This window comes from Bombus impatiens, unplaced genomic scaffold, assembly GCF_000188095.3.
Source record: "Bombus impatiens unplaced genomic scaffold, BIMP_2.2 scf_0257, whole genome shotgun sequence".
Lineage (NCBI taxonomy): Eukaryota > Metazoa > Arthropoda > Insecta > Hymenoptera > Apidae > Bombus > Bombus impatiens.
The window spans coordinates 72,829-99,500 of record NT_176676.1 but is presented as its reverse complement, the minus strand read 5'-3'; the positions used below and the strand labels follow the sequence as shown (position 1 = coordinate 99,500).

General features: G+C 37.6%; 1 protein-coding gene across 4 annotated transcripts in view; it reads left to right on the top strand.

Annotated features, from left to right (window-relative positions):
* Positions 1-26,497, top strand: part of LOC100741939 (POU domain, class 6, transcription factor 1) — a 218,579-nt gene extending 192,082 nt beyond the window's left edge. For 3 of the 4 annotated variants that reach the window (XM_033320177.1, XM_003488630.4, XM_033320179.1), the window contains 11 exons: positions 202-379; positions 917-1,075; positions 1,577-1,768; positions 5,851-6,024; positions 6,560-6,813; positions 7,863-8,076; positions 11,286-11,466; positions 12,502-12,558; positions 13,688-13,771; positions 21,386-21,522; positions 21,975-26,497. In XM_033320177.1, the coding sequence (XP_033176068.1) occupies positions 202-379; positions 917-1,075; positions 1,577-1,768; positions 5,851-6,024; positions 6,560-6,813; positions 7,863-8,076; positions 11,286-11,466; positions 12,502-12,558; positions 13,688-13,771; positions 21,386-21,522; positions 21,975-22,099 (1,755 nt within the window). In that variant the 3' untranslated portion in view covers positions 22,100-26,497. The remainder of the gene's footprint in view (positions 1-201; positions 380-916; positions 1,076-1,576; positions 1,769-5,850; positions 6,025-6,559; positions 6,814-7,862; positions 8,077-11,285; positions 11,467-12,501; positions 12,559-13,687; positions 13,772-21,385; positions 21,523-21,974) is intronic. The other variant, XM_033320178.1, reaches the window with a different exon arrangement.
* Positions 26,498-26,672: the final 175 nt, after the last annotated feature.

Sequence of the window (26,672 nt, the reverse complement as noted above, 5' to 3'; positions counted from 1 at the left end):
TTGACAAAAAAAAGGGGGGGGAGGAAAAAATTGGAAACAAAGCCTCATTTTATGATACAGCGTCCCATTTCTTTCATTTTATTTCTGTGTCCCAGAACCATTCCCAACCATAGAAGCGTAGAGTTTAATAGAGTATGATTAACATAAGCTGTAATTATGTAAATCTTCGTAATTTACCATTTGAACGCACGTTTGTTACAGGACAGCGACAGGAGTAGCGTTGGCAGCCCTGAACCGGTGGCGGCCGCGACCGGCTCGCTTCATGAGCATCAGATGATGATGGATGAGATGAAGAACTCGCGGAAGAATAGTCCGTCACCTGAAAATTTGCATCAGGCGAAACGTGCGGCCGTGGCGCAAGCGCATCTTAATGGGACGAGTAAGTCGGAATCTGATTTATTAATTGAATAAAATAATCGTGTCTTTCTATCGTACTTAACGCTGAAATTATCAAATCTGTCTAAATAATGGATATCAGATTTCTTATTTTTATTTTACACAGAACACAAAATAAGTACTTCATCGAAACTAAATGCATTATTTACAGTTATACCAGATTTTGACTGACATGGTTTATAAATAGAAGTGACGATAGATAGCCAGATAGGGTGAACTAAACAGACTGCGGTTAGTTGAGTGCATGCGTACTCAACGAACATTCAAACTCCAGATTCTCGAAAACGTAGCGTCATATAGGAACATTTTATTCTATATGTTTGACTTATTTTTATATGAGAAATCCCCTCCTTCCCCATTGTACCATGATTTTGCAAATATCCCGTATATATAGATTTACGAAAGTACTCGAACATTTGTAGACACCTTTTATAAATATATTATATTTATGTTATACGAGACATTTTCAATTAAATAGAATGAATTTACTATATTCATTATGTTTTTATTGTCCTATCAGTGGCAGGTATGGTGACCCTACAGAATCTTCAGAACCTAGCGAATCTACAAAACCTACCGCAAGTCGCGTCGCTAGCTGCGGGTCTCCAGGGAATGACAGCGGGATTGACTAACAATCAGCTCATCAACACGCCCCTGAATCTCACTGTCAGCTCCTCCGGTAGGGATAGAAACAGACATTGCATGGTTTGACAAACTGACATACAGAAAAACTTGACACTCTTTTACAATGCTTCAATTATTCAAATAACTTCCTCACAAATTGTTTTAGCACATTGTAAGTTCTCTCGCCATACTCTCCATATAAGTAACAACCCCCCTTACTAAACATCCCCCTTCTTTATTTTTCTAATACTTATATCGTTTACCATTTCAACTGCTCAGTTGTAAAACTTTTTTGTCGTGAAGTTTATATTTATTTAACCATGGTGTTCTCCTCGATTATATTTATATTATTTGCATTATTAAAACGTAGGTAGTTTTTTTAAATATTTACCTTTTGTTGTACTTGAAGAGATACAAACCTGAAAATGGATTTTAATTTCTCAAAACACCATCCAGTAGTGAAACAATTTAGTATTCTTAACAATATATTATAAGAGGTGGGCTAGCTAATTAAATCGTCAGATTTTCCTTTCACTGAATGAATTTTCATGTTCAGGTGGCACAGTACCAACAGCCTCGAACACGACAGCTGCCCCTCATCTTCTGCCGCCGAGTTCGACGCCAATGGCGACATTACCTCAGCTATTATCTCAGCCGCAACCGGTCGCGATGCCTCAATTCATCCTAACGTCCGGTCAATTGGTTCAAGGCATTCAAGGGGCTCAGCTTCTTATCCCTACATCGCAAGGTAAGCCTTCCGTTTCTTATATGTTTGCACCCTTTCAGCTCTCAAAACGAGCATTCAACGACACCCATTAGAGGCTCATTCCTGAAGTTCGAAGTAAACCTCGTCCACGTTCAACGTGTCACGCAAATCGATTGTCCGTCAAACCCTTTTACGATTACGATTCATAGGGAATTTATTATACAGGAAATAGATGCGTAGAATGAATCGTGTTAGCTTGGAATAATAAGTAGATTCAGTATCTGACTAGAAGTATATTTCACTTTATTGTCGAATATTTTGAAATTTGGAATATTTTTTAGATAAACTTTTATCATAAATGTGTAGAATACTTCGGGATTTGGAATAAACATTAAAATATTAGACGAAGGGAATCGATAGGGAAAGAATTATAGAATTTTGTTTTTAAGACCTTCCTCTAAGATATTTTTTACAAACATTTAGATATTGAAAATCCAAATGATCTGAATTAGAAGTTTAATACAAGTAGGAACTAATGGTTAATGACCTATTTTACGTATCATATTTAATCCTCAAAAGCCATCTGCGAGATATTTTGCATTTTATATGCGTTAATCAATAGTTATTAAAACTCAATAACAAATATACAGAATTGAAAGTATCTCAACAATTTCTGACTGACTTCTAAGGAATTCTAATTATACAGTATTAATTTCAAACACTTTTCTCATATAATATCTTCCCGCAGTATATCAAATATAACATTATTCTAATATTCTTCACACGTCACAATGTATTCCTTTTTCCAAACTTGTAAAGCATTAGACCCTCTCAACAAGTCCAGCTGTCGAGATCCCGAAAACATTCGAGGCGGCTAATCGCAGCCTCACCTGTGAAATTTAATTAAACGGCACCCAGGAGGCAGAGCAAGAGAGGAGACTGTCTGACAAAGGATCCGCGAGGAAAGAGGAGATGCCCTGTATCCCGTAGCTATCAGTAAACCAACAAGAAATCTCCAACAATAACCCTCGCACTAAGTACCTTCGAATTTCAGGGCATAAATCAGTCCGAGTGGTCTCATCGTGAAATCTGCACGATGTGCCGGCGCATAATGTTGTGCAATCAAGATGTGCCGATGTATATATATATGTATGTATATATATTATATATATGTGTGTACATATATTATATATATGTATACGTATATATACATATAATATATAATATCATATCGACTATCTCTGACCAAGGCTCGGACTAAGGCTCGCCCCGTCGTCCATACTTAGTGGTCCTCGACTGGCCTGGCGAGCAGAGGGCAAACTCTGCAACTAATTTCAATGTATAATTAACGTCTCACTACCCCTTTCTAGACCCACGAATAACCACCCCTCGCCTTACTCGTGTCCGTTCCTTCCTACCCTAACCCTAATACCACTCTCTCTCTCTCCCTTGGCTGGACATCACAGCTCCGCGGATTCAGCCGCTATTATATCGATTGCGGTTCGCGCTAACTTCGTTTCTACCAAGTTGAGTTTCTATTCTGGCAATTGAGAGAGAGAGAGAGAGAAAGAGGACTGAGACCATAGGAGGAACGAAGAGGGACAGGTGAATGCAAGGGTTGGTACGAGAGGGAAGGAAATGAGACACTAGCACAAGGGAGGGTAAAGAGGGGCAACGAAAACTTTGCGAGTCTGCCTAAGTGGATTGAAGTTCGTGGATATGGACCAGTCCGTGGTAGGATGACGAGTTACGTGGTGGCAAATAATGTTTGCACTGCTTTTCGGTACAATCGATGTTAACTGGCTTGCGCTCGATTGATTCGCAATTGACGATTTGATAGAAAGAAGCATCTTGGGTTTATAACATACGCTATAATATTGCCCTTCAACCTGAGAATCAGGGATTAGCAGCTTTATTGAGTCACCTGTTAATTGTAATATTCATTGGAAATTAATTCTGCCAATGTTAATAATAATATTTTTCAGTTTAATACAGTTTTGTATCAAAGGATCTTCAGAAATACCAATATATAGCGACGAGGAAAATAGAGAACGATTAAATATGTATTACATTGTTTAGTGACTCAGTTGACACATTAAACTTTTGTGTCAATTGTCTTTAAAGTATGTTAGACGGAATCCTAAAAGAGAATCTAGAAGGAATAATTTTATAATCGGAACGCGATTGAAAGCAATAGTGATCGAACGTTCTATAATCGCCTAGCAGTAGGTCATAAGGATACAGATCATTGGCAACGCAAATAACATTGGATACTTTAGAATACTCTTTTAAGAATAAGCTCGCGAGGGGTTGTCAGATGTGTCGGCTATTTTCGTTGAGAAATTGAAGAATCTTGAAAAAGACTCGGGTCAAGAGTGTAAGTCTTGATCTGATTATAAATCGTGATTCGACCTAATCTTAACGTACTTACGTTACAATATCTATCTTCGAATGTCAAACTATTCCTAAATCTGATTTGCTGTAATCACCGCATGTTATAGTTTCCTTTTCCAAACGATGAAATATATTCCCCTTAATCAGATTCAAACAGTCTATGAAGGATATTAATATATGTACATTATATTACCTATGATGAAAAATCGTATTCGAATTGTGTGATTACAATAAACTATCCTTAACTCTTTCGCTTCGGCAGTCCAGTCCGCCTAAGTGCTCTCCCTGTACGGAAGCACGCGCCACAAATGCGCACAGTGGCGTGATTGCTGTATAAATGTTTCTCTAAGTCTTAAATAACAACTGTGCTGAATAAAACACTAATAAAACAATCTTTGCTCCAATATGATAAGTATAATTTACATCTTTAATATGAAAAGGCCTCTGCCGGTAACGAAAAAATATATTATTGACTACAGATGGCACTGGTGTATGCCTGATATATGGAGTGCCAATCGTCGCGTGGTCGCCGCCTTTAAGCGGCACCCGTACCCACAGGTTATCTAGCCGGCGCCGCCTATAAGCGGCATCCGAAGCGAGAGAGTTAAACTCGGTTTATTTCAATCGACAAATTTTCTTGTTATCAGAATATTCAATTTATCTTTGTCTCAATAGAGCAACCAACTGAGAATTTTAATATATGTATATCATAATGCGATATATGATTTTAATAAACCACATGTTGAAGTGGTTTATTGTTTCCATCAAACCATGAATTCTTTTTTAAAATATGAATTATGTTTGCCTTAATCTAATTCATATAGTACATTAAAAATCTTAATGTACGTTACATTATTTACAATGTCGTAGTCGTATTGTATGTTTGGAACAAACTACTCCTGAATCCAGCTTTTGTTTCAACCACCATATCTCTCTTCTTTTTAAACCATAAGTCCCATATTCCCTTTAACCTCGTCTTAGTCTATCAGAAAGCTTGATAACAGCAACAGTTTATACTGTTCAAATGAGATTTTTTCCTATATTCGCGAAAGTCCATTTTTATCGTATGTAAAAGGCAAAAGAAACAGAAATGACAGACAACCGAGCAGCATACATAGTGATGATACTCGGAAATAAAAGAACGTTCTTCGGAATATTATCGTGGAATATCGCGGAACGGAACTAAACGTTAATCGGATTGTCAGTTGACCTTACCTCAGAACGCGAAACTTTTATGGCTGTTCGGAATACGGGATTTGCTTAGCTTAGCTATAGGTACCAACACGGGTACGTACTCATGATCAGTAATCATATTAAGCGCGTGTACAGAGTAATCAGATTAGCGGAGCTGGAGGTAATCCCGAAACTATTCTAAGTATGATTAGGCGTCCTTCTCGCAGCCTAGTCCAGTGCCAGTACCTGTACCCACTATTAAGATGACGATAATAGTTTGCCAACTACGCCGGTCTGCGAGGTTACCTGCCCTATGGGTTGCCTAATAATCCCTCTATGAGACTCTGATAACTTTACTACCCTTCCTGGATCAACGACGCGTGGACTACGTTCATAATGGAAATGAAGTATCTATTGATTCGAGACACGTTCATACGAGGATAGGCCACAGATAGAATTATCAGGCTAGCTTCTCTTAACCCGTTGTGGTGTCGTTGTTAACCTCGTGGTGGAACCTACGGGATTAATCTTTCTTTCTCTATTTATTATTCTTGCAGGAATCGCTACACAAACTATTCTCACTATACCTGTCAGCCACGTCACGAATAATCAGATGGTGAACTTGGCGCTCAGCAACGGCCAGGTCGTGTCTACTACCCTGGCGAATCTTCAATCCATCGCTCAGCCACAGAATATGCTGAACACGCCGACCAGCAACGGTGAATTTACAGGTAAAGCCAGTTTGCAAAATTTTTTTTCGTAAAAGATACGAATTGGTTTATCTATTCACCTGATTGTCATTTAATTGGAAACTTTTATAGTCACGGTGTGTTAAAAGTTGATAAGGATAAAACAGTTTAAATTAGTAGATTTTGATTTCTCGAATTTAGATTTACTTCTTTAAACATCTTATAAAAGAAATGTTCTGGTGTTCCGTAACAAACTACGCTTCGTATTGGTATTCTCTAATAATGCACCATTGTAAATTTATAAAATTTTTATGAGTAAATTTAGTACAGAACTAATTGCAAAAGAATGCAGTGATCAAAATAACGACGCTTTTTGTGAAAAATTCTGATTCCTTTATATTTTAACTTTTTTAATAGTTCTAATATTAAAAGATCAAAAATAATCTTTTTCGGTCACTGTATAAAATAAATTCCCCAAAAATGATATGAAAGTAATTATAGAAAAATTCAATGAATAAAACGAGACGACTGAAAATTAAATACGATTGGATCGTGGTTTTCTTTCTCCACGTAACAGTTCCAACAAGTCCCAGCTTAGCATCAGGATTAGGGTTAAGTCCCGCTGCCTTGCCTCACCTTCTAAGCAACAGTTCGGCCAGCCAGCAACTTCTGAGCGCGATGCAGCCTCAGCAACTACTTCAGGCCGCGCAGGCGGCTCAGGCACAGGCTGCACAGGCGGTCCAGGTCGCTCAGGCTTCTCAGCAACCGCTTCTAACAACATCTCCTCAACACCACGGTCATCGACACAGCTCCCACATAAATCATTATACGGTGCGTCTACATATATCGTCGTTTGCTGAATAATTTATGCCTTTTCCACGCGCGTTACAATCATTCTCACGGGAATACTTCGAAAAATGATCAATTCCCGCGGCTTTATGAAATAAAGCAATTTTGCCATTTTCCACTGTAATTGGATTATTGCCTGGCCATCGACAACGAAATCCTATTAATAGATCCCGTTTGATAATTTAATCATCGAGGTATACATATTTACTGAAACGTTTCCACTGAAGAAACTTCGTGTTCGATATAGCTGATTAAGAATTCAGCGAAACGTGTCTGACAGATTTTATTTTATTCTCAAGACTCGGCGAAAAATCTTGTCCCATTGTTTAACATAACAGAGCGTTTTTGAATAACTTTTTTCAAATTAATCGTCTTGAACGATTATTCGCGAGATTTAGAAACAACTTCACGTTGTGTAAGCTTACCATCGTAATAGACGTGCTGTGCAAGGCCATTTTCTTTCATCTCCTTTTATTCTCCTCGGTAAACCAGGGAGAACACGATCAATCCGAGCAACATCTTGCTTGTTTGCTACAATTATCATCTGCGAAAGGACCAGCGGAGCGAAATCGGAATACTTTTTCCGCTGCAGGAATTTTGATTTATCCCGGTTTCATCAATAACTAACGTCACTCCTGGTCTTCTAACGAACGATCCCGCTACCGGAAAGCTAACGATAGACAAGCGAGTCAATTCGTGGATCGATATACGGAGCGAAACTGTGGGTGAAGGTGGAAAGGGCTTAAAAAAACGTCGCGAGATCAACGGAACAGGGCGGAATAGTTCCTCGATAGCGAGCGATCTTGTTAAGAAAGTATTTCAGTATTTCAGGCGGCGTTTCTTCCACTAATTAGTCTTTAAAGTGTCTTGAATTCAAGAGATAGAGTGAGGTAGAATACGATAAAAGAAGGATAGGACGAGGTCTCATTATTAAGTGCATAATTGGCGTGAAAGAGAATCATGAAGCATTGTCGTTGATACTGATTGAGCTACTAATCCGTTACTACCAATCCCCTTGTGTCTCCTCACAGCCGACGGAGAAGCATCATAGAGAGAGACCCGAGCAATCGTCGCCTTTGAACGAGTCTGTGGTATCCGCAGCCTCGGCTCTGAACAGACTGGCGGCTAGCAATGGGGAAATTACGATCACGACCACGCACGGACCCAGCGGAGCCGGAGTGAAGCCCTCACCGAGCAGCATGCACAACGCCAAAAAAGAAGAGGAGGATCTCAATGATTCACCTAGTAAGATCGAATTTCTCATTTCGTTTTCTTTTCTTAATGCTATATGTTCAGTTTTCGAAATTTCCTGATAAAAGTTAGGGAAGAAAGGAATGTCTTCAAGTGTCCAGATTGAAATTATTGGGATAGGTAGTAAGATAGTAAGAGTCTTTAGGTGGTTGAGATAAGTTAGGCAATTTAGGAAGTTGGAGAAATTGTTTACAGAATTTATGTGACTAACGTTGATTAGTAGATTGTGCATGTTTCTGCATTTATGGGAAGTTTAAGGGTGCATAATTTTATAAAATGTACATAATATGTAAAATACATAAAGATAAATACACATTGCAATATATTCATACTAGATAGAATTAATCTTCATATATTCATTCCACCTTTTTAGTTCACACACGAAATTATGAAATTGTATTATTATACACATCCACAGTCAGCTATATTTATGGGCGGAAAGAATTCACTTTTAGGGGCTGAAACAATTTTCTGCTAACAATTTCTCTTTTAGATATTTTCATAAGAATATGAATCTGCTCAGACTTCCTTAATGTGTTAATTATCTCATGAATCATATTTAGACGAGAAAAAGGCAGAGGAACTTAGACAAGAAAAGAATATTCTCATTTTATGTATGAGAAAATAGAGGTTACTAATTGTAAGATGAGAAGATGTAAAATAGTTTGATAATGTAATAATAGGAACAAAAAGGTGAAGCATTTTTTCAAAAATTTTGTCTGGTCAACCATATTTGGGTATATGCATCTCAACAAGGATGTCATTGAATGATTCACCAAACAAATTTATCTTTATTTTGAATTGACGAATTATATTTTGGCAAACCATTCAAGAATAAAAGCATAAAATTGATCGTCAGTCCGATGCAAGAACGTTTCAATCCGGCACAATCCGATGTATCACGATGCGTTATGATCTGATAGTTAAGTTGATCGACGGAAGAATCATTTATTTATCAGGAAATAAAAATGTTTTATAAATTCAACGATTCTTCCTGTCTAATTGCTTCGAATTACGTTTCTTTCCTCCGACGATACAGCATTTAATGCACGGTCAAAGCCGATAAATAATAATGTCGGCGGCTCAAGCCGTGCCGCGAAGCTCTTAATAATCCTAATAGGATATCGTACAATGCACGGCTCATTACGGTGTATTAGATCGTTGCCTCGCTGCCTTCTGGGAAGCCATAAAGATTCTGACTACGGTACACGTAACCTCAACAGCCGGCAGACAATAATTTTAATAATTCACAATCATTGCTTAGGTTGGCACTTCGTCATTCCGCGGGCAACGATCAGAGTAATCGTTGGACGTATCGAGCCTAACGATTCTCAATTGCCGGTGCCACGTTACTTAATAAATCTGCGTCTTTGTTAACCTATCTCCGATAACCGATCCTTGAGCAACGGTTCGTAAATTTAAAAGAAGGTTAGATGCTTTGCTTATTTCAAACACGATGAATAGAGATTGATAATGGAGAGTAAATTTTGAGGGACGAATAAATTTCCATCAACACATTGCTCATTCGTGCTTTTTTCATAGATGTCATAGATATTTGATTTCTTCTGTCGTCACAAAATTAGCCTTTAAATGTTGAAAGATTTCATCTTGCAATGCCCATTGTGGAGAAATTACATTTGGTCCACATACCAGTCAAATTGATAAATTTTATCGACCTATTTAATTTCTAAAAGATTCTGGAACTAGAGTTGATCAATTTGGTTTTTGATTCAATTATTTGTACTATAGCAATTGAAAATTTGTATTACAAGAAAATGTAAAAATTTTGTTCACGTGTTGATTTATTTATCACAGCTATGATCACTGTGCCTGTATGTGCTACGTGAAAGTACTCTTTAACAAAATTACTGTCCATTACAAACTTCCATCGAATTAAAATACAAAGTTACCAAAGAAACATTCGATTCGACTGCAGAATGTAGCGGATTATAAATTTTTATTTCTGTACTTCATTAAAATATCAAAACGAACATAATGTATTTACAGCATTAAATGCTTTAAAAGCCTGAATGTTGGTATTTCGATACAAACATATTCCCGTGTAAAGATTCGCTTTAACGATCTTTACGTTCTTCATTGATTGCGAGTATGAAGGTTACGCTTCCTTGTACGTATCGATTCTCGAAAATGCTTGTACGTTCATCGAAACTGGAGGATCGCTGGCACGAGAAAGTCGAGGATCGTCGTCGATGCGTTTTTGTCCGCACGCGGAGACGAGGATCTCGCGTTCGATTGGAAATTAATGATCGCAGAAAACAGCGTGCCTCGGAAGAAGGATTTGCAGTTTATTGCTCGGCACAGAAAGCCGGCTCGAACTGGTCGAGATTGCGGGGCATGTGGGCACCACTATTGCGTGCGTATACATTCGGGGTGACAGATTTACGAGTGAAATCGGTGTAGCTGAAGCTGCTTTAACGAAGCCGCCCGATGTCATTAAGCAGACTCCCGATGGAACTTCGAAACATTCCTGCGAAATCGATCCGCAACTCCATCGAAAATTTCTCTAATCTTCTGCCAAAACACGTTCTTAATATATCGGTATAAGTGGATTTTCTTAGCAAACAATCGAGGAAGAATCGACAGTTTTCATTCCAGAGCAAATTATATTTCCTCGAATCGATTTAGAACTCGTTGGGAAATTCCTATAATCCTTGTCTGAGTACGTCATTCCAAGAAAAATAAATCTTGTTTCGTTAGTCAGAAATCAAGAGAGAAATGAAAATTTTTAATCCATTCAGGAATTCGATAGGAGAGTGTTCTAATGCCTGATAAACCTAAGATATATTTTTCCATAACCGCTGATTCTACGATTAGATCTTGATATCAGAGAATCAGAAAATAGTTAAAAATCTGTATTTATGTGTGGAACATAATTGGAAAAATATTGAACACATATCTTTCTTATTACTAATGGCTAATTCTGAAAGGATGAAAACAATCCTTAGATCTAGCGATTGAAACTGCTCTTAAATTAAATATTCTTCAAATATCTGTTTCTTATTACTTATAAATCAACCAAAACCGAAAATTTTTGAATAATTGACCAACTGCAGAATGAACTGTATACAGTAGTAAAATAATCAGATTTACGCTATAAAAAAATTCTTTGAACGTCCAAGATTCCTGATTCCTTTTAAACCTCTAAGACCACCAAAGGGAAGATTTGCAAACTATAATTGCAGATCAGCCGACGATCAACGAAGCCACGAACAACGTAGTCGATGGCATCAATCTGGACGAGATCAAGGAGTTCGCAAAGGTGTTCAAGTTTCGCAGATTGTCGCTGGGTCTGACGCAGACCCAGGTAGGACAGGCCCTGAGTGTGACAGAGGGGCCAGCTTACAGCCAAAGTGCCATATGCAGGTGAGTGTACGACGAAACAGTCGCGTGTTCCCTTTGTTTTATTTTTTAATTTCTTTTTATACTCTCTTTATCTTCTTCTATGGCGAATAATTTGAAACGGACGTCGCTGATGAGACACAGAAATAGAACACGTTAATAGGTTATGATATGACAGTGTGCCAGGTCACTGGAAATGGGGAAAATATGGTGAATTTCGGTAGTTCCCCGTCTGGCTGCTAACAATCTATATACATTTCTAAACTACGGTAAATCTCGATGATGTCTTCTTTCATTTAGAAAAGTCGGGGCTAAGGGACACTTATCGTTAGTTGAAAGTTCCTCGAAATGGTCATACATCCTTCCACTCTGTCCTATGTCCAAATGAAATTGGCCACTGAGTCAGCGTACAAAATCCTGACATTCGTTATGTCACTCTCTTTTGTCTTTCTTAATCTCTCTGTTTCGTGTTTTCTACACTTTTGTTCGAATGAAAATTGAGGGAAGTGTCTATTCGTAGGAACGAGTTCGTACAACATATCTTCCTATTTTATATTTTTGTACCTTAAAAAAGGAGTATACGTGATGAATGAAGCAACAGTATATGTGATGAAATTGGTAATCCAAAAAGTGGCCCCAAGTAACCAATTCATTTTGGACATAGTGTTTAAACGAAAGAGTTAGTTATCCCGATTTGTATTGATTCATGTCGTATACTATATTGTATATTTGATCATGTTCGACGCTCTTCGAGTACAGACTCTAAGAGAGAAAACGTCGTTGAATTTTCATGTGATCGTACTCTGTGGGAAATGTCTAATGTGTAACCTGCCACGGTGGTTCCTGAAACCTGTTTCATTTACAATTATGATTTTTAAGAGATCGAGTACACTATCTTCAACCCTCAAGTTTGACGAATAACATGTCTTTCCAAAATATATATGAAATTACGAAAGGAACCACAGTGGTAATGCTGGTGGCAAGTAGAAACACTGTTTCTACATCCATATAGTATTGTTATCGTAACGACTAATTTAAGCATTGGTGATTGTTCCCCAGTGCCCTGGCTACCCAGATGTACGCTGCCTCGCAGATTGCCTCTCAGCAGCAAGCTACGTACGTTCACCCCTCATGCTATTTAATTTACCTAAAAATCTAAAACTTTTTCAAATCCTCTGGAAGCATAGCAGTTATACCCAAGCATGTGAATCCGTACATTTGGTATCGTCGTGTGCATATGTTAAAAGGCGTACGAATAGCTCGGAATGAGTGTTCTCAACGAAACAATCAAACCTTCGCAGGTTAATTTACCTTTGTTTTATATATATATATATATCTTTTTTTTTCATTTTATTACATAAACGAAATTGATACAGGAACAAGCGTACACGCGTACTATGTTAGTACGAATTAACTTCTATCCGAATACTCTCGCCCTGATCTTTCTTCTATTTTTCTGTCCAATGTCTGTCGATCTTCTCTGTTCGACTCTCCTCGTGTTTCGTTAGACGAAACGTTTAGTCGCTTTTTAACCACGTCTTAGTACCATATGGGGCATATTTGGGTATAGCTGCAAAAGCACTATCACTAATTTCTAACTCCGTTTTCTGAGAAAAGAAAGATAAAAAGTAAAATATAAATGAAATGCGAAAGGAGCACTTCTGAAAGTTAACGATTTCTTCGAGCCAGGGCATTGGCAAACTTGGGCATGATGTCGCCAACGCGTAAGAACACGTTCAAGAAATCGCGGAGATCGACGTCCGTCGACGAGAGTGTGTTCCTTTTTAGCCGATCTTCGTCTTGATATTTTTTTTTTAATTTTTTTTGATACTTGTTCTAAATTAATTATCTCAATCTTCACAATAATGAACTTGGTTTACGCTCGTCGCAGAAGAACACTAGCTCTCGAAGCGCGTTGGCAACATCATACACGGTATCACCAGAACCTTTAAGCATGCACGCATTGTCAATGTCCTGTTTTTGAGTCAATGCATGCCTTTTAGTGCTCCTTTAGTCGAACAAAGACGCAAAGAATTTCTGTCAATTCAATTCTATACCTTTTCATTCGAACATAATTACGCGAAGTGTCTTAATTGATAATATTTGTGACTGGTATTTCTAAATGATCGAATAGCGTGTCTTTACGTCTTTGGCGTGGAAAGTGCGATTTCTTCCTTCACGAGTTTTCATCTTATATAAGATACGAGATCACAGAACGAGAATCATAACTTATTGTTGGCTCTAGATTCGAAAAGTTGGACATTACGCCAAAGAGCGCGCAGAAGATAAAACCGGTCCTTGAAAGGTGGATGAAAGAGGCTGAAGAGAGGTGAGTATATCTGGAATGTCATTTTACAATTTCAATTCATTTTGTGGATTTGTAATGATGTAAGAAAAAGTAAAGATGTGGCATTATAATCTTACCTCTGAAAAAATCTTCCTCGAACGAATTGATAAACTTGAATTCGACGAAGATCAAATTTAATCAAATTCAAAAATATTTATCGAGACACATTTCACAGAACACTTCTCCTAAAATTTCTAATTTCTTCGAATTTCATAACATCTAAATACCTTAGGTATTCAAACTGAGATCTTAAATTCGTTAACATTCTAAATTTCTCAATATGAAAAGACCTTAAATATACAAATTAAAAATCCATGTCCAAATCCTGGTTAAATATTTCTTCCCCTGAAGCTCGATTACTGTCAAGTGCAATAGTACACCAAGTACTCGTCTCCTTCAAAAACAAAGCTTCATTACTTATCGAATGCTTTCCTTAAATTTTCCGAACGTTTTCTTTTTCTTCTAAATTTCCCGATATCAACGGTACTGAAACTGGAATCTTAAAACTCTCCAACAAAGCATTCTCAAGTCAAGCACAATACCAAATACATATTCAACTCTCTTTTGAAGAACCGAAACTTCTTCCTTTATTGATTGAAAAAAATTAATGATGCTCAGAATCACCTTCAATTTCGTGAAGATCGTCCGATCACGTACAAGATTGCCGTTTTAACGACGTATATCGTAACTCATGATTATCCAACGACCGTCCAACAGGATCTCAAGCAGTGTCCAAGAGCGTGTGAACGCGTGCGTGCTAATTGGTAATTCGCTAATTGAATCCACCTGATTAATTGCAGATCCGCGTCTAATAAATACGCGGAATGTTAATTAGAATGGGGGAAACCGTTAGCGGGATCGTGCTCTCCGCGCTGCTACAGGTACCGCCGGTTTTATTCGTGTCGCGAAAGAAGTCGCCTATCGGCTTCCTCCTTCGAGGTATCGGTTTTACTGCGTGCACCGACGTACCTACACACCGACATCCCACGATTTTCTGCGAACGCTGTATCAGGATCTGTAATTAGCGAAATTTAAAGTTTAATTCATCGTTCGACCGTGGCCGACCGATACAACCGGCCTCATAACGAACGATACGCGGCACGCCGACTTATTTCCATTACCGTGGATATTCTTGCGAAATTTTCATGGTTTATTGTTGCTTTTGATCTTATGTAGATTAATTTTGTAATATAGGAAATTTACTTCGATAGGAATAAATTGAAGTGAAGTATCGAGTTTTGCAATATGTCACGTAAGGAGGTTTCGGATTTGGAATGTCACAAATGGTATTTGTGGGTTTTCGTGAAAAGAAATGTTGTTTCCTAGAATTATCTATTTAAATGACTATCAGATTTCTTTGCATTCTAAAAGTGCGTATCAATAGTCCGTAGTAACTTTCCCAAGAAGCTTAAGAATCATTAAGCCGCTGAGGTTAAAATATTCTAATCCTAAAAAATTTCTATATGTAGCATTTAGATTCCTCCTGTAGCTTAAGAGTCAAAATCATTAGAGCTCTAATCTAATTCAAATATAATCCAAATCTTAAAAAATTTCGGAACTCTGAAAGCTAATGTCACAAGTCTTCATTAGTTAGTGGCAATGTCTAAAAAAAAACGTTCATCCTCTCACACAGTGTGTATTTTAAATCATCAACTTAAAAAATCATAATTTGCGAATATTCGTAACAAAATATTCTATCTAATCTTTAAATTGACGTTCATATTCCCACGATACAGAATGGTCGTTGAACAAATATCACAATCTAAGAGTATCAATCAATCGAATTTCACGAGTCGGTGACACCTAACACACGGTTTATGGTTTCGATTTCACCGCGATGCCATTTTATTATCGGCAAAAGTGTGGAGAGTATATATACGTGTGTTATATGCAAAAAGATATATATAAACACGTGCAAATACAACAGACGTGTTATAAAATACACATGTACGTATATGTATTTATATATGTAGGGTAGCGTATCGAGGTACGCAGCATGTATCTCGACCGTGAACCGGATGATTCGATGACAGGAGCACGCGGTCATTTCTCTTTTCGCGGCCGAGCCGGCAACAATGACCCATTCCGCATTCCCGCGGCGTAACATCAACAGATTTTCCCAAAACGAACAAAATGATTTGTTGACTATGCATTAACACCTTTGCACGGCGATACAGCGAATCATCCCCGACGTTATTGGCCCGGAACCGTTTTCCCGTTTAATGATTCGTTCCTTGATTACTCGTTCGTTCAAAATGAAAAGCGAAAGTCCTCTCATTTTCTCTTTTCCGCCACATCATCCCGTTACTCCAGGTAGAATGTGAATGATCAGACGAGGCGTTCATTCTAAAAAAAATGTGAGAATCTGTGTTTTTTAAATCATTTTCGATTGAATCAAATCTTTTTTTCTCGTTGGAAAAATATTTCTTTTGTTCGACGAACATAATGGGCAATTGTTGAACATGTGATTTTTTTATCTCAATTTCGTCGTAAAATTTTTCTTAAACATATTTATTGGAAAAGAAGTGAAATCGAAGCATAGAAGTTCGATGACTATAATAAAATTGTAAAGAAGACGATGGTGCGTTTCGAAGAAAATATTCGCATTAGAGCAAATATATAAATATACGAATAAAGAATACTTTTCATTTCTAACAAAATAGAATGTCTTAATTTTCTACAAACCTTAAATTTGACAACTGTTCGAGAATTGTTAGAAATTCGAAAGGCTCTAGAGACCAAATACTTGTCAAAGTATCCTTCTGTTAAATATTTTTAAATGTCCTACATAATTAAATAATTTTTCCGCAGCGTAATACACCCAATTATGATCATTGCGATCTACGAATTCTTAATAAACCCATTAGACCGTTCCATATACTCATCCGATCTTGAAAAGACCAAAAAATATTCAATTATCACTGGATTTCAAAGGAACTGAGTTCGAAACCGAGCATAGAGCTGGACGTGGAAGGATTACGAGCCTGTGGATCCGTCAGCCGGTTAACGCAGCCGACTATTATCCAACCGATTCGATGACGGTTTAAGCACGGTCATTTCTCTTTTCGCTCGCGCACCAACCGAGCAACAATGACCCATCCTGCATTCTCGCGGCATAGAAGTAAGCGCGACCGTGCCGGCCGCGTCCGGGAAAAATGAAAGCGGCTAGTTTATGCGGTGCACGTGCACGATTTATCTGCCGAGTAATTAAACTGTGGACTAATTAAAATCAGGTTTCTGATGTACCCCTCCCTTCGCAGCTCTCTACCCCACCAAGCTCTTACCCACGATTCCTGTCGTTTCTTCTCCACCTCCTTTTACTGCCTCTTTCTCGTTCCCTCTTTCACTCCTCTGATTCTCTTCCTTATTCTACTTAGAATTTCTACACGGTCGCGTAAACGCTAACACTCGCCAATCCATGGTACACCCACGCCACAATCTCTCTCCTTCTTCGTTTATTTCTTCGTCTATTACGCAGTTTGCTTATATTTTCTCTTCCCTTCTAGATTTCCAATGGCTCCAGGTGTTTCCATAATCTTTCAAATGCTATTTCTTTCTATTTCTCGCCTTTACAAGTCTGTGATTTTATATTTTATATTTCAAAATTTCATTCGCACTATAACGAGACAGGATTGTTACTATTATGTTGTGCAAATTTTAAATCAGTCTGAAAATGTATATAGAAGTTACAAGATATTTATTGCAAATATTTATAGAAAACTTTTATGTCCAAGTCGTATGTGTCACGTAAAAGATTTTGAAATTTCATTTGCACTGTAATGAGAGATGTCGAGCAAATTTAAATTCAATCTGAATATGTATATAGAATTCACAACACATTGATTGCAAATATGCACTTAATAAAAAGTTAGTATACAGTACTTGGTCATCTCAAGCACATAATAAATTTACACATAAGCATATAAGGTAATTTATAAGCACATAAGATAATTTAAATATTTGTGCGACCCCTGTGAGATATGTAGTTGCACTAAATATTTTATAACCCCTATGTGTCTTATTCGGATTTGTTTCAAACTTTACCAATAGTATTACCGCGATAGTTAAGCCTCGTTACAGTGCTAATAAAATTCTAAAATCTCGTATAACGCATATAATATATTCATAAAAGGTTTTCACAAGTGTTTGAAGACTTCCGTGAGCTACTGTATATATACCTCTCGGCAAGATTTAAGCTTGTTTAATGCCAGCCAATAAGGAGTTTCTAATAAATATTCGATTAGCTGATTTATTCCAACGATCCAGAGGACGGATTTAGAGGAGACAAGAATCAAACCTCCCCGCTGACTAAGCACGTTTTCAACGTTTGTCTGATAGCACGTACTTGGTCGTGATTCATATTTCAAAAAAAGAAAAGAAAAGAGACGACGTGGTGCGTATTGTCTTGAACGCGACACGTCGGCTCGGTGTTAGAGGCTCCTTTCATTCTTTTTCCTCTTCTCCTCGACGACGACGTTTAATTCTCGCTTCCTCTTGCTTATTCTCTCGCCCTCGCGGATTAAACCTCGCCACCGCGTTTTATCCCTGTCCTTGTTTCTCCTTCGTCTACGTACCTACCGCGTTTCCCCTCTTTCTCTCTTCATTTGGCTTCTCACCTATGAGGGAATACGTGCTCGGGCTAACCCTCGACGCCGGTTTGATTCCACATTTTCCCTTTCTCCCTCTTTTTCTCTCACTCTCTTTATCCAACCCTCGTCACTCGTCCCGACGAGTTTCCTCTCTTCTTCAGTCAGCTTTTCTCGCCTGCAATACACGCGCGCGATAATAACGTTTCCTTTGGAGGCGGAAGGGTTTATTAAGATTATTGAAAGCGGTGGTAAATTGGCGCAAGAGAAGCAATTACGATATTTGTGACCGCTTTGAAGCGGTCGCCTTTTAATTTGTGTCGCGTGTCTTCAGTTATTGAAAGCTTTGTGCTCCTCTTTTTCTCCTCTCTCTTTCTCTCTTTTCGTTTCTTTCCTTATTTAACTAGCTTTTAATAAGTGCTCGGAACTCGAGCTTGCATTTTAGTCGGCCGTAATGTCGGCAATTGCTTTGATAAACGATTAAAACAATATTCATAATAATACCTACCGTTTTTAATTCGCAGACCTCCTTGGAAGATATTTTACCGCTGTTGCATTTTTAATTGCTCCCTTCGAGCGTAGCCTTTCAACTCTTCGGGCGTCGACATTTTTTTAATGGCTGAATTCACATTTCGACGAATGCTACAAACTCCATCAGCCTTTTACACCAATGACTCAAATATAATTAATAGACCGGTGCGCCACTAAAAATAAAGCTCTTGTATAGGAAAAATGTAATTACCGTATGGTTAATATTAATCACATAAATTAATAAATTCTACCACTTCTCGTCAATTACTAGGAAATTAATCTGTTTCCTATACAATATCCGTTTCCTATACAATAACGTTTATACCAGTTTTGAAGATCGCTAAAAACTTTCCCTGAATATTATTTGAGTAAATAACGAGTGTTAACTAACAAGATGCCAGTGAAATTGATTTTATTTTATTCAGACCATAACATCTCTAAGAACATTGAAATTTCTTCAACATATTTCATATCTCCAACTAGAGGTGGATTTTTTGTATAAAAATGAATAAAAACCAGATAAATAAAACTACCCGTCATAACTATTTTAATACAATAATAGAATAATTTTCTCTGATACAAACATACATAATATTGATACATAAATATTTAACGTATTATCAAGACTTGATGATGTCTACACACAGAACAAGTAAAAGAAACAAATACAATGAATAAATAAACAAAATATCAGGAATGAAACTATGCCATCGCAATTACCATCTTTAAACGAATTAATATGTTGTAATTCATTCTTAGAACTCTCAGACATTATGACAACAAAATTGCAATATATTAACATTTTACCATTTTCAGCGGCAGCGCGTAAAAAATTCGAAATAAAATATCACGTTATTCCATCAAGCCTACCTCGTCATTATCTAAATACACCATTAATTTTTCTCCATCAGATTACCATTTTCAACGCAATAATATTTATATTATATAATCTATTTTTCAAAATCGAAATCGAAAACGAAACGGGATTGTTACAATAAATTTATAACATACTGATATTTTACCATTTTTTCCTGAAACGCGTACAAAATTCGAACTAAAACATTTCCTTATTCCATCGAGTCTACCTCATCACCATCTAAATGCCCCATTAATTTTTCCCTATTAAACAGCGGCGTAGCGTGGACGTATCGCCCCGTACCACCCCTACTCGAATCCCATGGTCGTTCGTCAGCCTCCGTTGAAAACTCACCCCCCTGTCCGAGGGGGGTAGCTGGTTTCGAAGCATCGGTTCTTCGCGCTCGCCGGCTTCTCCATTAGCATATTGTTTTCGCGGATTCGACGAAATATCACCGCGCGATGCTAATGGCTCAGCCTGCACTTTTTTCGGCGGGGCTCGACAGTTGGTCATACGGAGTTAAATTAAAAACATAAATTCCACAGCGGCGTCCACCTACGCCTCTATCCCCCCGTCGGCCAACCCTCTGTGTGTTGTGTGCGTCGAGGACGGCCGACCCTTCATCCTCTTCTCTCCCTCTCCTTCTCGCTCGCCGTCTCTGTCTTTCTCGCTACATTTCACCCTTTCTCACGCGTTTGGCTCGTTTAGTCGCGATTCCCAGCGGAAGTTCTCCTGTTTACGGTTACGAGGTTTTTTCGAAGCGGCAGCGACGCTTCGATCGCTAATTTCATTTGCGCGACGGCGACGTCGCGATACCCTCGACCGTTCCATTCGTGAAAGTTCGTCGGCTAGGGACGCGGGCCAATCAGTCAAGGGGGATGAATGTCTCGCAAAATGCCCACTATGTTTCCTCTTCTCTATTTGTCTATTCTTCCACTTTTCCCTATTTATCCTATTTTTTTATTCTCCTTCCTTTTTGGTTTTACTCGTTGTTTATCTGAAAAAGTTAGGGAATGGATGAAATTGATTTGCCCAAATTTATCTGAATCTGTGATTTTCTATTCTTTTACATTTCCATGTGTATTAATAATTTCTTTTTTTAACATTTTTTTCTTCTTTTTGTTTTTTTGAAAAGAAAGGAAGATAATATGGAAGTGGATGAAATCGGTTAGTCCAGATCTGTCTCTTTTTGTCTGTTTATGGCGCTTCCAGTTTCACGAGAATCGCTTTGATGCAGAGAAAGTTTGCCGAGTTAACACACGATCAAATTCGCGTGTTTTGTTTTAATATTTGATTAGAACATGATCGAGGTATTTGCATTGGCACGAAATGAAAATTCAGTTCTCGCAATCAAGTCGGTTTGTCCATAGGGAGCTTCTCCTTCCTCCTTCCCTGCTCTTTTTATTGTCTTTTTCAAGACATTATTTAGTTAACACAGCATATCATTGGGATCATGATGTTCATTCCTGTGACACGCATGTTCATTCTGAATTTTATTTTATTTTATTTTTTTATGTGTCTGTCATTAATAGATATATTTTCTAATTTTGATTTGATTTGTTGAAACGTATAACGTTAATGGATTTTATGGAACAGGAATGAGAATAGTGCGTTTGGTTTCAGGCACAAGAGCGGGCTACATCAGCTGACAGATTTCATCGGCGTGGAAACGAACAAGAAACGAAAGCGACGAACTTCGTTCACTCCACAGGCTTTGGAACTGCTGAACGCTCATTTCGATAGAAATACTCATCCTAATGGTAAGTTTCTCTGTTTCTTTTGCTAATATCGTGCATTCTATGAACGAACATTTCTTTTTTTTTTAAATTGTTATTCGTATTTCGTATTTTAGTAAAGATCTTGATTCACTTTTAACGAATCCTCGAGAAAAGTTAAGTTGTATTAGCATGAAATTGTAATTTGAAATTTTCATAATGGAAGATGTTGATAAAAACAGTTTTCAATGCCTGGGATTCTCACTATAGCGTTATGGGTAGAAATTTTGCAATTGCCATTCTTTACAAAAGTTTAGGAATTCTAGCGAATGGAATTTCATACAGAAATGGTCGTAACCAAGCATTTGACATATTATATAAAGATTCTAAATACGAAAAATTAAAAAATCTCGTTACCTATTAAATACATTCAAGCAAGAAAAAAGATAAAATTCTTTTCAAAAATTAATAATCGTCTTCCTCTGTACTTATTTCAGGCAACGAAATTACGAACTTGGCGCAACGCCTCGGATACGACAGAGAAGTGATCAGGATTTGGTTCTGTAACAAGAGGCAATCCCTAAAGAACGCGGTGAGACTGATGTCGAAGGACGTTGTGTAAAAGTGCTAGGATAAGATTGGTCGCGAACGGAACCAGTGAACAAGAATAATTAAAAAAGAAATGAAGAAGCTTTAAGGACTCGAATTTTACGTTGCACGGATTAATTCCACGAGATTCGAATCGCGTTTACGTTCATCGGTCGCTTTGCATCAACCCAGGGATGGATCGATGAGATTTTGCGCGTGAATTGGGGATTTCGACAACGGAGATCACAGAAGAATGGAAAAAAGGGTTCACCGAATCTCGCGTTAATAATATAATTCCGACAAATCAGCGCGTCCGAAGGAATCGCTTTAAAAAGTCATGTTTCTCGGCGACAACCGGCGAATCATGAAGTTTTAAAGGCGCGCTCTCGACGATCGATGTAAAGATCATTGTGATTGCAGGCGTATACGAGACCTATATGTAAATAGTTTTAAACCTACGATTAATGTGATGTACAGGAGTCGAGCGTTTAACGTTGATAATTGCCTTAACCGCCATCGTCTTATCCGATAAATGTTAAACGAAGAAAGAAGGAAATGAAATCGATAAAAAATTGTAAGATTTCATTACAGATGAAAAGAATGCAGTTTTATTATCGATAGTCGATAAAGAAACGGCTGATGGTAATATACATACTGATAAATGGTACACGAAATGTTATCGATTGATGGTAAAACATAAAATTGACACCTCGTAAGTTTCTAGAAATATAATAGAAGAAAATTCTTGATAAATATTCGGTTGTAGAACTCGTGTACCATTTGTCACGGGGCAGAACGCGATAAGACGTAAATCAAACAACAATTATCAAGTCGCGTCTCGGCTCGTGAAACTAGGATAAGTAAATTCCATTAAGTAATCGCACAGATAACGCTAGTTCGTGAAACGATCGAGAAGCTTCCAGCTACTGAGAATCGTCTGTCATTAAGAAACCAACAGACGAAGCACAAAACGAGGATCGTGCAGAAGATATGATCGAAATCTTCTAAATCGTTCCAAAAGATAGAATGATATTTTCTGTACGAAGTCCCATCGAGAACCACGAGACCGAGGAACAAACCAGTGTGTTCGGTCCTCTTGCACACAGGAAGGAACATAGTTGAAGCAACGAGAACAGCAACAGTAACAGGATACCAATAATAACAAACAGCCAACAACAGTACCGTCACATTCACATGCCATACACAGCGGGATACAATTCAGTTTGACCACACAGGAAATAGCAACGGAAAAGTTTTGACAGTACCGCCGCTATCGTTTATGACGATCCATCATCCAACTCTTTTTATTTTCATTCTTACCGGTAAAACAACCACTCGTTTACAGGCTTCGTTAGGGAAGAAAAAATGATAAAAAATGTTTCAACCATATTGTTCTCTGGGTGTGCTCGTCTGTAAATTATACGCGTGTATTTAGGTAAAAAAAAAAAAAGAAAATCGATCGAAAAGCAAAAGTCACGAGGGATATGAAGCTAGAGAAAAAAAGGAGAAGAAGACGAAGGAACTTTGTAGCGAGTAAATTAACGCAATAATGTCTTTTTGAAAGTATATTATCGATCGATCATAAGGATCCTCCTGATGCCCTTTTAAAATTCTATTCGAACCCGAGAAAAAGGGACGTTTGAAGGTGGTTTGAGGTTTTTCCCCCGCAAAGTAACATGGAAAAAAAGTACTAGTCCGTAATAATCTGCCATATAAAGAGGTATACGTATTAAACATTTACGCATCTTTCGTTCCTAAATGTTCGATCTGCTTGCCGCTGGTGATTGTATCGATATATTTATATTTGGTACGTGTCCCGTCTTTCTTTAGTGCCTGGAAAATATGCAATCGAATTACCGCTTCAAAAAAGAAAAATTGATTCAATTTTTGCTTTAGCTAGGACAAAAAAATACAGGAAACAACCTTTATCTATAGTATCTCTAGTTAAAGCAAAATATTGAATGAATAGCAATTTTAGGAAGAGTTTCGAATAATCATTCTTCATTCTCAAAGAAAATCGATAGATTGCTTGTTGGATGATCATCATCAATATGGCATCTTCGATTTTCCTATTCCGCTTTCATTCGATTCTCAAGATGAGTGACTTTCAAGAAATAAATATAGAATTGCGCGAAGCTGATCGATATATCACCGATATAAATTCCATGGTAATAAGTACGAGCTGAATATATACCTATATACATATATACATATGCGTGTACATATTATATATGTATATGTGCGTATAATACGGCCATGAAATAGGCAACGTGCACTGGATAAAGATATTAATTCGGTTGCAAATTCACCAATGCAAGGACATTAATGAATAGCAATGTAGTGAATCACAGATGCCGTGAGTCGTCTTTGGCGAACATTTATTTCACTTCCGGTGTACGATTCAAGCGCGCAAATTGAATCGTGTCGTGTCGTGCAACAGACACGAAAATGGCGTATTTCGAGCGAAGACGGGACGCGGCACGACCAGGGACAGGTTTCCAATTTCCACAGACGAATCTTCGTATTTAACGCATCCAGAGGAATGGTTCGTTAGTAAAAAAGAGTAAAAAGAAAAAAAAGAGAAAAAATGCAAAAAAAAAGAAGGGAGAAGACGAAGGAGAATGGAAAGAGGAAGAGTAAACTAAATAAAAATAAATTATAATACCACATTTTACGAGAAAAGCTTAAAATATCGACCATCCACGAAGGATAAAAGTATCTCATGTATTCCCCGGTTAAGCGATATAGAAATAATAGCGTTTACTTTTGAATGTGTTCCGCTTCAAGTGAAAGGGCTCTCTTTCTTTCAGTCTAATCTAAACTAAACTAAACTGGAGGGCAGGATAGTGGGTTTTCAAGATAAAAAAAAAATATTATAAAATATATGCGAAAATGCGAAAAAAATAAATACTACAGAAATAGCGCGCGCGACCGATCGACCATTGTTCTCTCTCGACGATTTTTCCTTCCTTGCCGTTAATAAACGATACTGTAGGCGAAACTAAACCCATCCCAAAAGAAATAATAGTATGACACGATTTCTTAAATATCTCTCAGCTCGAGTATAATTAAAAAAGAGATAAAAAAGAAGTATTACACGCGTTACATACACAGATATACACGACGATTGTGCGTTTAAAGGAACATAATGAGAAAAAAAAGAGGAGATGATACCATGACACATACACACAGCATAATACATACATACATCGTTCATACAGACAGGTACACATTGTACTTCGATACCCCGCCGTTGTAATGGGCTAATTCAGTACGATTAATTATTAAACCTGAAGATCCTTGCAAGGAGCATAGCTAGGAGCGCGAATGGGTAGCGAGTGTACATATTAAGGCGACACCTAGGGACTGCAATATCGTAAGAATCTAAAAATGCTACTTTTAATAATCGTGACTGCTACGAAGTAGCTATGCACACGACATAACGATGACCAGACGACGACTAGACAACGACGGACGATTTAATGGACGATTTAATGGACCAACTGTGTAATTGCACGGTTGAAACGTTATCGACGAGAAAATAAAAAATTACGTTAGGGTTGGGGGAGGGGGGTAAAAAAATGAAAACTAAATTTGTAAGGACAAACGCGTACGTTTAAGATATTTTACTCTCTAGGATACCATTAAAGATACGAGCAAAGTGATCTGTTCCTAAACGAAGCACATAAAAATGGAGGTAATAGAAGATACAGAAAACTGAATAAGAAAAAAAAGAGAAAGAAAGATTTGCGGTGTAAAGGAGACAGGGAAATGTATTATAAGAAGAAAATGATGGGATGGTATACGGTTAAGAGTGGAGTTATATGGGGATAATTCAAAATTCAAAATTTTGATTACGGGATAGGGGGGGGGGCGTGTATGTTATTCTGTTTGATAAAAGAAAGGGACGGAGTGGGGTGGAACAAAAAGAGAGAGAGAGAGAGAAAAGAATGAAAACGTTTGTACAGAGATATTCCGGTTATTAAATTTTGTTATACGAGGAAAAAAAACTAACGGGGGAGAATGGCGCGGTGGATGTTGACGAGAGAATAAATAAGAAAAAAAACTACGAACGAGTGAGGGAGAGTGTGAACAAAAGAGATACTGCTAACGAGAGAGAGAAAACAAATTTACGAATCATGTGTATTTTCTTCGTGAAAAAAAAAATTGATATTCAATAGGTCATTACGGAAATATAAACATGAGTATTAAAGAAAAAAAAACGTGAACTGTATTCGTGAGTGTCATATTTCTAAGGAAGATAGATCCACGGGCGAATGTTTTATAGCAGTTTCCGGCCGAATTTTCTCATTCAGGTTGTATCCAGAGATGAAAATACACGCATTGCTACGCTTGACGAATAAAATAACGAAATTATGTGTTTTCAGAACGAAAGAACAAATAGAAAATAATTTAAAGAAACAGAAAAAAATGATGGAAAATACTAAATAATCGAAGATGAAAAATAAATGACAGTAAACTAAAAAAACAAGAAAAAAACAAAAAAAATGAAAAGGAAGATAAGTTCGTGGCACGAACAAAAAGAGGAAACTGCTCTTGAAACATTGCCCAGCGAAACCAAAGTTCCTACTACGTTTTATAAAGTA